At 47.0% G+C, this 11983-nt stretch overlaps 1 protein-coding gene across 1 annotated transcript in view; it reads right to left on the reverse strand.

The window, feature by feature from the left end:
• The window catches only part of LOC119464799 (venom peptide isomerase heavy chain), a 30432-nt gene extending 23512 nt beyond the window's left edge, over positions 1–6920 (reverse strand). The window contains exons 1-2 of the mRNA XM_037725726.2: positions 6814–6920; positions 1254–1349 (exon numbers count right to left, since the gene is read on the reverse strand). Of these exons, the coding sequence (XP_037581654.1) occupies positions 1254–1334 (81 nt within the window). The 5' untranslated portion in view covers positions 1335–1349; positions 6814–6920. The remainder of the gene's footprint in view (positions 1–1253; positions 1350–6813) is intronic.
• Between the last annotated feature and the right edge of the window lie 5063 nt (positions 6921–11983).

The raw sequence follows: 11983 nt of genomic DNA on the forward strand, positions 1-11983 counted from the left end.
AGATAGGCGCATTTATTTTGTTGCCTTTTTACTGCATTCTTGTTTGTCAACATCTTATTTTCCATGAAAAGAATAGATTTGCTTCCCGATTGCTAGGCAGTAGCCTTTGAATATCCGAGTATTACGACCAACGGTGTTTCACTACAGTCTATAAGTACGTGGTCCATGGTCACTCCACTCATTAGTGATGGCCTTTAACAGGCTATCTGGTCTTTCTTCCAATAGACTTGATTTGTAGGATGCTCTGAGCTCTACTTACATTGAGTGTTCGCTTTTAAACATGAACAATGGTATGCGTGCGTGCACGCAAAATAGCGTTTTGAGTGCACATTGGACATAAAATTCTGTTCCATAGCACGGATTTATATAGGCCGTTACTTCGGGAATTCTAGAGCGAAGCTGTATATGTCTAGGCGAAATCCTATATGGCTATACAAATTCACCTGTGTACTGAAAACTATCATCATCAGCATTGGCTCGAGCACCGTCATCTTCTTCCGCAGCTGGTTTCTGGTTCGTTTGCGCCCCTTGAATTGCGCTCGTGCTCGTGCTCGGCACGTGCTCGTGTAACTGCTCCAGCGTTCGTCGTCTTCTTTCAGAGCTGGCTGCATTTCCGCTCATCATTCCAGCTTAGAATTTCACTTCTCTTCTGTCGTCGTAATGGAAAGGCCGCGTTTGCGGGCGTATGAGCCATTCATTGTCTTGCGTACCAGACAGATTTAAATTTGAAGCAATTTCTAAGAATCGCAAGGCGGTAAAGGCGGGAGAATGCTGCTAACCACGCCGTCTTGCAAATTCGAGGCATCGACCGCAAGCAACAGCGGTGGAGTGCGGGCATACCATACCGCCAGTGACGTCGTTATCTCTGTCGCAGCCGAACGTGTGTGCAAGCTCATAGTTTAGAAATACTTTAATGAACCCTCCGGATTAACCTAGCAGAAAACACCGGGGCCGAACGTTTCAGCTTCGCTGGTTAGCCATCTTTACCGAGTGGATGTGTCGATGAATTTTTTTTCTTATACTTAATAGCGCATGCAAAGGGACGAGGCACTGATGGACGACGCGGACACAGCGCTAGGCGAAATCGTATCTTTTTATCGTGTTTACGTTTACGTATGTTGAATAATACGTCCATATACTTGTTATATGTGGTAGTTTTGAGTGTTATGAGGATCACGCAATCCTCAGTTGGTAATCTATGTCTACGTACCCATTTCTATAAAGTTTGCTAAGCAAAGAACCAGGAAAATTACCTGGCTTTGACTGCAGAGAAGGATCAAGAACGCTTGAACTATTTTTGCCAAGTTGATAATCCTCCGTTTTCCGGATACCATAGGTAGTCTGAATATCTGGAATGTCATGACAGTGTAAACGTTAACAGGCTGGTATACCAGCATAGATGAACAGAGTTCGTTGGCATTAATTTTTATGCCTAGAGAATTATCAAATTCAAAAGTGAGGGCAGGTATACTCCGTTTCATACATCAGGTGCAACGCTGTGGAGGCTAGAGATACTTCTTGCAGTGCATGGCTGCGTTCGCCCTTAGAAATATCGTGGTGTTTTATTGACCGATTTTTGTTAAATCGCTCTTTATATAAGCTCAGTTATGAACGAAAAAAATGAATTTACCCTTAGAAACAAACAAACCATGTACACATACGGCTGCTAAAACGTTGTTTTCGATCCATTTGTTTTTCTTTGTTTTCTTATTTTCCACCCGCCGCGACAGCCTCACGTGGAAGCTCGCACGAGCACACGCTGCTGGCGCACAGCGAAGCATAGACGGAACGCGCGGAGGGATACATTTTAATGACCGGCAGCTCCCACAGCATTGCACCTGATGTGTGAAATGGAGTATAGGTTCAGATGAGAAACCGTTCATCTTTTTAGGATGGTGGAACATTGCAACACGATTCCGACGCCTTTAGAAACGTTTGTTGACATCCTAAAAAGTTATTACAATTAGAAGATTTAGTCGAACCCCGATGTATCAAACCCATTTATAACAAATGATTGTGTATATCGAACAGCTATGAAATCCCCTTGAATATCCCATGCAAATGTATAGGGCTGGTGCTCGCGTATGTAGAATGCCCGTTCACCAGCACATTCCATATATCGATCACGTCGCCACTCCGAATACTTCAAAGTGCACTTCTCCGCGCGTGCGCTGCGAAAGGTGACTCGCGAAAAACAGCGCTAGAGAAGGGCCCCTTGACCTTCAAAAGCGCCCCACGTGATGAATAAAAACGACAACACGGACAGAAAAGTGGTTCTTTAGGGGAGGAAGAATGACGTGGAGAAGGGAGACACCGAAAGTCGGAGGAGGAAGGCACCTGGGGAGCAGACGATGCCGGCTCGATCTCACGCGTGCAAGGGAGGAGAGTGGGGAGAAACCACGCCGTCTTCCGTCACGCGCATGAGGCGGAGGAGTGAGGGGGGATGGAGCGTGGTACTCTGGCAGCAACTGCGTATATTGAAAGCGATCTGCGTTGGGGTGCGATGGCGGCTCATACCTTTCGGCGTGCAGCGTTCTCGCCGCTCAGTTTGCGTTGATGCGAGACGCAGCACGACGGTTACTTGGCTCGCGGCTGCCGCCACACTTCCTCACGCCAGCGTATGACACCGATTGTCCGCGGTCATCGAGTGCGATGTGTACATGTTTGCCTGTGTGCGCTCACACCATGCTTGTTAATTTAGTTAGTAAGCGAATGTTTGCAAGCTAATACGGCCTATAAAACTACTATGTTTACTTCATATAGCTCTCTACTCATTCGCTATCGCAATCGATGGTTCGCGTTTCGGCGGAAACTGCGACGTTTTTACACGTAAAAAAATGTGTGTTGTTTTTTCTGAGTTGCGTGCGGTAACTTAGTGACCCTCGGAGGCACCAATCGTTAAGCCGCCGTTTGCCTCAGGGCCTATTATTTTATGTATCAAATTACTTATATATCGAGCTTTCTGGTTATCCCCTTCAGATTCGATATATCCGTGTTCCGCTGTATGCCATATACGTGTCACTTTGCTTTCCCGTATAATGTCAGAAGCATGGTACTTTTCATATTCACCGCCTTCGTGTTTTCCTCAGTAAAAGTACTGCTAAATTTTCGTTGAAGTTACTTACATTCGTGGGTGTACCTACTTCCAACTCTCGTTACAATGGCGGTTTGTTTTTCTATGGAAGTAAAACTCACATGCTTATCAAGCATAATTGCGCTCCGGGATAGGCAAGGTGTGCCCCCTTTATTTACCAGCAAAAGTGAAATTACTTAGGAAATATTGCCGGTTGCATTATTGGAAATGTCACCCTTTCAAATATCTGAGCAGCGAGACATGTACAGTGCCCAGAGCAGCCAAGCTACTTTCCTTCGAAGTAGTGATGAACAGGATACAGAGGCTCCTTCTTTAACTAGACATGAAGTTAGAAGGGCCTCGAGAGACTATGACCAGTGGAAAACCTGCTGGAGAAGATGGAATAACAGTCGATTTAATTAAAGATGGAAGAGGTATCATGCTTGAAATGCTTGCGGCCCTTTATACGCGATGCCTCACAACTTCAAGTCTACCAGGGCGCTGGTAGAACGCTAACATTACACTCATACATAAGAAGGGAGACGTTAAAGAATTGATGAATTATAGACCCATTAGCTTGCTTTCAGTATTGTATAAAAATTCGCCAAGATAATTTCCAATAGAATCAGGGCAACGCTTGACTTCAGCCAACCAAGAGAACAGGCTGCCTGATCTCTTGGTTGGCGGAAATAAAGTGTTGCACTGGTTCTATTGGAAATTATCGTGGTGAATATTTTATACAATTGCGGAAGGGATATTCTACGATGGCTCATATCTATGTAATCAATCAGGTAATAGAGAAATCTGCGGAGTACAATCAACCTCTCTATGTGGCTTTCATAGAGTATGAAAAAAGTTGTCGCAGGTTCACTTGAAAGGCGAAGCATCAATTGCGATAGCAAATTTGTAGAGAGCTATACGGAGTAATGATATTAGCTTTATCAGCTGTATAAACTTGGACATGCAGCAGCACCGGCAACACGCAGAACTGTACGTTGTCGACGCCGTCAGCGTTTTGCCCGCGTTCGCTCAAAATGCGTGCGGCGTTGGTGACTGTTGCCGGAGCCTCTGATATAAATAGGCACTTAGTGCCGCAGCTAAACGTCACCTCCCTTTCCTCCCCCCCTCCCCCACGGCCTCTCGCGCGTCGGAAGAAGGCGCGTTTGCTCTACATATATGGTGATTGTAAAGGAGGAAAGAGACGCCTACTTCTGCAGCCCTTAAGCGAGCACGGCGCAGAACGCGCGTTTGTTCTCCGCCGTGCGTTCACTCCCCGTGAAAGCGCGCGCCCCTCGCGCCCTTTCACTCGCACATACAGCGTTCGGCGCGCGGCGACGATTTCATCTCTATTGACGTCATACGGAACCTCACGGCGACGGCGACGGCGACGGTGACGCCGACGGCAGAAATCTGCTTTTGAGTGTCCATATAATTGCTATCGCAATAAAAGCATTTGATTCAGTAGAGATACCAGCATACCAGATAGAGACATTGAGTAATCAAGAAGTACCGGAGGAATACGTGAATATCTTGGCAAATATCTACAAGGATTGCACAGCTACCTTGGTTCTCTACCAGAACAGTAGAAAGTTACCTATCAAGAAAGGGGTCAGGCAAGGAGACACAATCTCTCCTCTGCAATGCTATGAACTGCATGCTTAGAAGAAGTATTCAAGCTCTCAGACTGTGAAGACTTAGGAGTGAGGATCAACGGCGAATATCTCCGCAACCTTCAGCTTGCCAATGACATTGTCCTATTCAGCAACAATGGGTACGAACTACAGCCAATGATTGCGGACCTTAACCGAGAAAGTGTAAGAGTGGGGTCGAAGATTATTATGCAGAAGACAAACATAATGTTCAATAGCCTGGCAAGGAAACAAGAATTCAGTATCGCCAGTCAGCCTCTAGAGTATGTAAACGAGTACGTTTATGTATTTCAAATACTCACAGGGGACCGTGAAATTTACAGCCGAATAAAATTGGTTTGGAGTGCATACGGCAGGCATTGCCAAATCCTGACTGGGAGCTTACCACTGTCGCTGAAAAGAAAAGTGTACACTCACTGCATTCTGCTGGTGCTAACATATTGGGCAGAAACTGGGAGGTTAAGAAAGAAGCTCGAGAACAAGTTAACGACCGCACAAAGAGCGATCGAACAAAAAACTGTTAGGCCTAACGCTAAGAGACAGGAAGAGAGCGGTGTGGATCAGAGAGCAAACGGGGATAGCCGATATTCTAGTTGACATTAAGATGAAAAAATGGAGTTGGTAAGGCCACGTAATGCGTAGGATGGATAACTGATGGACCATTACAGTTACAGAATGGATACCAAGAGAAGGGAAGCGCAGTCGAGGACGGCAGAAACCTAGTTGGGGTGATGAAGTTAGGAAATTTACAGGCGCAAGTTGGAATCAGCTAACGCAAGACAGGGGTAATTGGAGATCACAGGGACAGGCCTTCGTCCAGCAGTGGACATAAATATAGGCTGATGATGACGACCCGAAGCAAAAACGTTCACGAGCGTTTTTTGCTCTCAGCCTGCGTTGTAATCCGGCCGGCGTGGCCGTCACATCGAACCAAGAGATCATGCTCAGGAGCATAGCGCTCTAATATTGCTTTTGCTGGTAACGTAACTGAATGCAAGAGTGCCTTTACTAGTTTTTTGCAAGGTTAGTTGTTAATTGTTCGCAGCCCCTGATGAGAGATTTCAATTCGTCGCGCGCTACCAAGTGGGCAAATCAGGCAAGACTTTGGCCAATGAAATAGCATAGATAGATTGTGACATTTGCGCGTCACAGTACAGCTATTATATAGCTTCACAGATAGTCTAGCCGTACGTGTTTCATCTGTTAAGGACTGAATCGGGTCTTAATTGCGAGTTCCGCAATGGAGTGCGAGCTGCTCTGAATTGCGTGCTACATAAATGCGTGCGCCATATATCACTCTAAAAGAGTTTACACCATTTGGGGCTGATCCTGTCTCCAAAGAGTAGCCGTCAGCTGTCTTGCATGCTTTTATTTTCTTCAACTCTACCAAGTTGTCATACCCTCCTGTCATGAATACTGTGTAATACTCATACGTGTACGCCATTCGTGACCTGAAAAGCAAAAATTAGGTTGTCGGGTTCAGCGTCCCACAAGTGCATGGTGGGTTTTGAGGCACGCAGTAGTGAGGGACTCCGCATCAAGTTCGACCACCGGTTTTTTTTAACGTGCTCAAAGGGCACAGTAGGCAACGCGTTTTGCATATCGCCTTCTTCGAAATGCGATTGCCACGCGAGGTAATCGAACCCTCGACCTCGTGCTCAGTAGCACAAGGCTGTAGTAAGTGTGCCACCGTCAATATTGCGACTTGAATGTGCCGAACGGGCAGCGTTAAAGGCAAGAAAGGCACGCAAGATAGATGATGATTACTGTTTGTGGAGAAGTTAAGAACCAAAAGGAAGCAAAGTGATTCTCATTACGAGCAAACTCATCGCAACTCAGGGGCCGCTCTCTTTGCACCGTTGTAGGCGTGGTAAAAGCAACTCATTACTTGATCGTTTCGTCATTCAAGACGTGGATCGAAGGGCGCTTAGATATTGACAGGAGGTTGAAAACGACTGCAGCAACAAGCCTGTCCATCGGAGCAGGAAGCGCAATTTGAAAGCATCACTTCATTAATGTATTGCGCATTAAAAACCAAACAGTAAATAGAGGCACATATCACGCAGATTGAAACAACTAAAGGTAACTTACTCGCTGTCAGATAGTGACGCGGAACGAGGTTCAAAAGAGTTCGTAGTGGAACTAGGCAGCAGCTACGCGGAAAACGGCTGGAAATAAAACCGCGTGCTCTGCTGATTGTCTTTAGATAGCAGACGCTTCATACCACGGTAGCGCCATTTACATGTGACAGCCTTGAAAGAAAAAAAAAGGTTATTCCTATGTGCTAGCGTGTCGCGTAACGAGTATTGACGCGATGTGACACCCGGCACCTGCGTGTCTTGGGAGTGATGATTTACGAAGGCTCTCAATTTTTATCTCCTACGACACTTCTCCCAGTCGTATGTTCGTTAAAAGTGCGGACAATCCGAGCCTGGAGCCATTGTGGTTCTCATAAATACTTTTGTTTAAATTAAGGCACCGTAAAAAATAAAATAAAGTGAGGTACTAAAGGATAGACAAGCTTTAAAATGCTGCGGGTTAGCAACCTCATTGTATTCCTGAATACTTGCGTATGCTGCCCCCTCCCCACGCTCGAAAAAAAACAGGAAGTTGTAAGCTCGCATTGGTGGTCAGGATTGCTATAACGTAAAGCTATTCCAATTTGTTTCAATTCAATTTATGCCGTTCCCCCTCCACGATTGGTCGAAAATTTTCGGGCAACTCGGGCTATGCCTGTCTGTCACGCGACATCACGAAACCTGCGAAAGCTCCCTCAGTAATGTGACATGTGCGCATTGATTATGCATGGTCAGGCAGAACCAATTAACAAAAAGTTATTTCCGATTCAACGCATTTTCGCCATTAGCCCACCGCTGCTGGTAAACCATTTTTAGGTCAGCGCCCACTTCTTTTGTCTGTTATGCGCCGTAACAAAACCGTGATTACTTGCCACGTCAAAGCGAACTCTACGCACTAAAGACGCATTATTATGCCGAACGAAAGTGAACATTTTTCGGAATTGTCAGAGAGTGCTCCGTTTCGAAAGGAATAGAAGATGATTGCCCGCCAGTTGCTTTGGCACTGGCTTCTCGGAGATGCCGGCAAGAATAATATTCTGTGCGGATAATAAAAGTTTTGAGCGTGGCAGTATAACGTTAACAAGCGCCTTCGGCAAGTATAAGACACCGCTCTGCCAACACTTTTTAACTGAGACGCAGTTTAAGAGGCGGTTTAACTCTCGGGTGCCCGCCACCGATATTTTCAAGCAGCCACCGCAAGCTAAGGAAGCTGAAAGCATACTAATCGCAGACGCTGACACCACTTTCCTCACGCGGCTATCTATACTTGCTTTGGGTTAGCTAAGCCCCACCAAAACCATCTCCAATTCTGCGTGCTACTCGCGTCTTGTCAGTCAATTATATAAGAAATACCTCTCAGAGTAGGCAATGTCATACGCTTTGAATGGTAACCAAAAGTAACCTATATAGTCACACCTATATAGTCACACTAGAGCACTGCACGGGCTCGGGCTTACCCGAAAGCCCGGGCCCGTGGGCCGGGTAGGGCAGTTTTTTCACGGGATTGGGCCGGGCTCGGGCACGCCATAGGTTTTTTTTTTTTTGACCCGAGCCCGGCACGGGCTCGGGTATTTCGACGCGGGCCCGGGCCGGGCTCGGACTTTCTGGTGGTGTGCATTTAACGTGCAGCGAGTTATCGTCGCGCGTCTCGACTGCCAAAAAACCTTTTGCGCCGGCGCAACTGGAAGGTAGCAGTGCTACTCCTGTGTACTTCCCTTTTCTTCTTCCGTCGTATTGTGCGCTGTTTGAACAGGATGTAAAAGTACAGAAAGACCGAAGTCGCCTCAAACCAAAGATGCCATTGTATTCCTTACCGAAATCAATGTAAATAATGCTTTCAGCACGATGTAAGCGCGTTCGCGACTTGCTGATTCTTCAAAGGCGAATTGGTAAAATGATTACTGGTAAGATGAGATAATTCGTCACGCGGCTGAAATATGGCACTGCGTCCATCTATGATTACACACATGTTCTCAACCGGCCGCCTAGAAGCAGCGCATTACGCTGCACCATGGAGGATCGAGAAGCTTTCTTTCTCCATTTACTCCATCCATGCCCTGCGCTCAGGACCTGTCGTGGCGTGGAGATCAGTGGTCGTGGCTGCGCTTCGGCTAGAGTGTACTAGAATACGGCTGAGTGGGACGAGCGGCTGGGGTGGCGCACGCTTTGCAGTGAGGCGCCCGACGTGGAAAAATACTGTGGCAGCGTGGCAATAGAAGTGGATTGGGCCGCATCAAAGTCGCGCCGTTGAAAAGTGCTGGCGATGCGGCTCGATAGGGTCATTCGTACTATTTCGCGCGCTGGTATTTGCGTTCAGAGTGCTCAAATAGTGCTCATAATTGCATGTGACATGCATATATGCCTTAAGAATAAATTCCTTTCATTCCCTTCTTTATTTTAATTTTTTAATGCCACTCAGTGGTCTTTTTTGGTCTCGGGCTGGGTTCGGGCCGGTTTCGAGCCGTGCTCGGGCCGGGCTCGGGCTAAAGGTAAAGGGGTGGCGGGCCGGGCTGGGCGGGTAACGTAGAATATTTCCTGGCCCGGGCCGGGCCCCGGTCTCGCCTTTGGTCGGGCTCAGGCGGGTAGCCTGACGTAAAATCGGACCCGGGCCGGGCCCGGGCTGAAAAAATCGGCCCGTGCAGTGCTCTAAGTCACACCGCAAGTCGGGCGCTACTTGCAACGATGTAAATTGTTATGCGCGTAGATTGTTGGCGGGCATGCATTGCATGCATGCATGTCTCTCGGATCCTCGTTCCCACCAGTTTCTTTTTTTTTCCTCTGTATAGTTGCGTGTGGCATATGTAAACAAATTCCCGCGCACGTGTGTCCGAGGCGCAACGATTTTGCGCGATGTACGCTTTGGCTCAAACTTTTCTTCAACTTTTTGCTTCATTGCACCCGATATCGCTAAAAAATAACAAGGCTGACATTTGGTCATGCCACTGCATGCCGGATAGGTCGGTGCGCGAACACGGTCGGCATCGCGTCTGGCCGCAGCCTCAGCTTTTCACGGGTATCTCAAACTCGGCGCGCAGGCGCAAATCGTCGTTGTAGCGCTCAGGCGTGAAGTGCTCCGAGCACAAAACGGAAGCGTCATATGCGCACCACTCCTTCCTGCCCACATTCGTCTCCCAAGCCGTACGCCTGACGAGCTCCTTGGCGAACCTAAAGTACAATACGGAGCACTCTTTGCTCCTGTTCGCTCTGGCACCCCACAGTGCTACATAGGCACCCCGGTGGCATTGTTTCAGCCACTGCAAGTTAAACAATTCCAATTGCAAGCTGAACAAAGTCGAAGTTTCGCGCATGCGCGCACAGTTCAAACACACATTCTTCGCCGCAATATACATGCTCGCTCGGCAAGCATGCAGCTTTTGACGTCACGGCTCGCGAGCGCGCCAGTGTTGCTCGACTCTTATGCCGTTCAAGTGTATTATGAAAAATTCAATTACAAATTACGCGGTGGCCCAGATGCGCTGAAGTTTTGCAAACGTGCACTTGAACGCACAAGGATTAACTCACACAATACAGATTATGACAGAAAATTGTATGCCATGGCCCCTTTAAGAAAAACTGTACTCTAAACGAGTCACCTTGGCTTCGGCATTATTGACCCTTTTCGCGGCGATCCCGTGGGCTCTGCCATGTTTGATCACGTGGTGACGCGTCTATTGCTTGCCTCAACTGCCTCCGTTGCCTCCTTGTTTACAATGGAAGTGTATGACTCCGGCGCGGCTTAGAAAACCTCTGTTTTCGGAGATCGTAGACGGCGAATAGGTGGACGACACGAAGCTTTGATCACAGCTTCAGAGAATATGCAAATCGCTGTCAGTGCTGATTAAGCTATGTCCAAACGGCGCAAGCAGCGTATATGATGCTTGTTCTAACGCGGGGGCTAAATATGTATTTCAAGCTATCCAAACATTCCGCTGATGAATTCAGTCAGGATTAGTGTGTTTTGCTCTTTGTTCTTTATTAGGCAAATATTGTGAAGCAATGGCTTGTCAGTTTCTGACTCAGTGAAGTTCCTCGGTGCGGCCACTATCTGATTATTTTCTGCCTACTCGCTCGCGGGTGTGCTCAGTTCAGATAGATTTGTTCTTGCTGCGCACAAGGCTTGAAACGTAGCTGTTTTGTACGTTGTAATACCTTGTAGCAAATATATATTACAGCTACTAATTCGCTTACTCTTGTGGAGCGTCAAGAAAGATTCAGCTTCGACCATTCGTGCGCCATTTGTGTAGTCCGTCATTTATTGTGCGTATACAGTGCGCATTTATTCAAGTGCGCGCCCATACACTTATTCTTGATATACGTCGGCGATAAATTGGGCGTAAGTTTTCCTGCCATTTGGGACTGATGTGTATAGATAACGTGCGCAAAACTTACTATGACAGGAAGCGGTGCTACTCCCTTTGTCATTGTTTAACGAGTGGTACTCTTGCTGACGTTCTGGGGATGAAGCCCTTTCTTTAGACGTTAGCGATACAAGGCTGGCGGATGAGCAAATTTCTGTATCCTCGAGGAAAGCCGTACATCTCGAAGTGCCGGTAACACGTTCGGACAGTTGCAGCAGCGGTCCACGAACTTGGCCACACAGATTAATTCAATTCCTTAACATGTCAGTCACTATTTTTGCAGCCAACTACTGCACACGTCTTCAATTCACATGATTCAATCTAGCATGATTGGAGCACCGTGTGTTAGCGAAAATTCAGTTGCATTTCCGGCAGCTGATCGCAGAGAAGCAAGGTAGAAGTGGTAATGGTTTCGTATTCGTGCGCGGTCGCTGAGGAGACGTATGGGTCGCCGCCGTGAGCGCCATCTCCTTTCTCTAAAACAAACTGCTCCGCGAAAAGGGTCAATATAAAAAATCTGCTTTGTGCGCTAACCAAACATTGTGCGTGGTGACTAACGTATACGTTATATTCCTGCCGATTTCCTGCTGCGGTTCCTTTAAAGATTTCTGACATTGGGAATCAAACTTTAACAATATTTCAAATTTATTTTACGCTCACGCAGAGCATTATGAAGAATGACCACTTAACTGCGGTACCTTTAAAGATTTCTGACATTGGGAATCAAACTTTAATAATATTGCCAATTTATTTTGCGCCCTCACAGAGCATTATGAACAATGACCACTTAAATTGTTATCCCTCCTTTATCCTATTTGCGCTTGG

The sequence above is a fragment of the Dermacentor silvarum genome, chromosome 9 (assembly GCF_013339745.2).
Source record: "Dermacentor silvarum isolate Dsil-2018 chromosome 9, BIME_Dsil_1.4, whole genome shotgun sequence".
NCBI lineage: Eukaryota > Metazoa > Arthropoda > Arachnida > Ixodida > Ixodidae > Dermacentor > Dermacentor silvarum.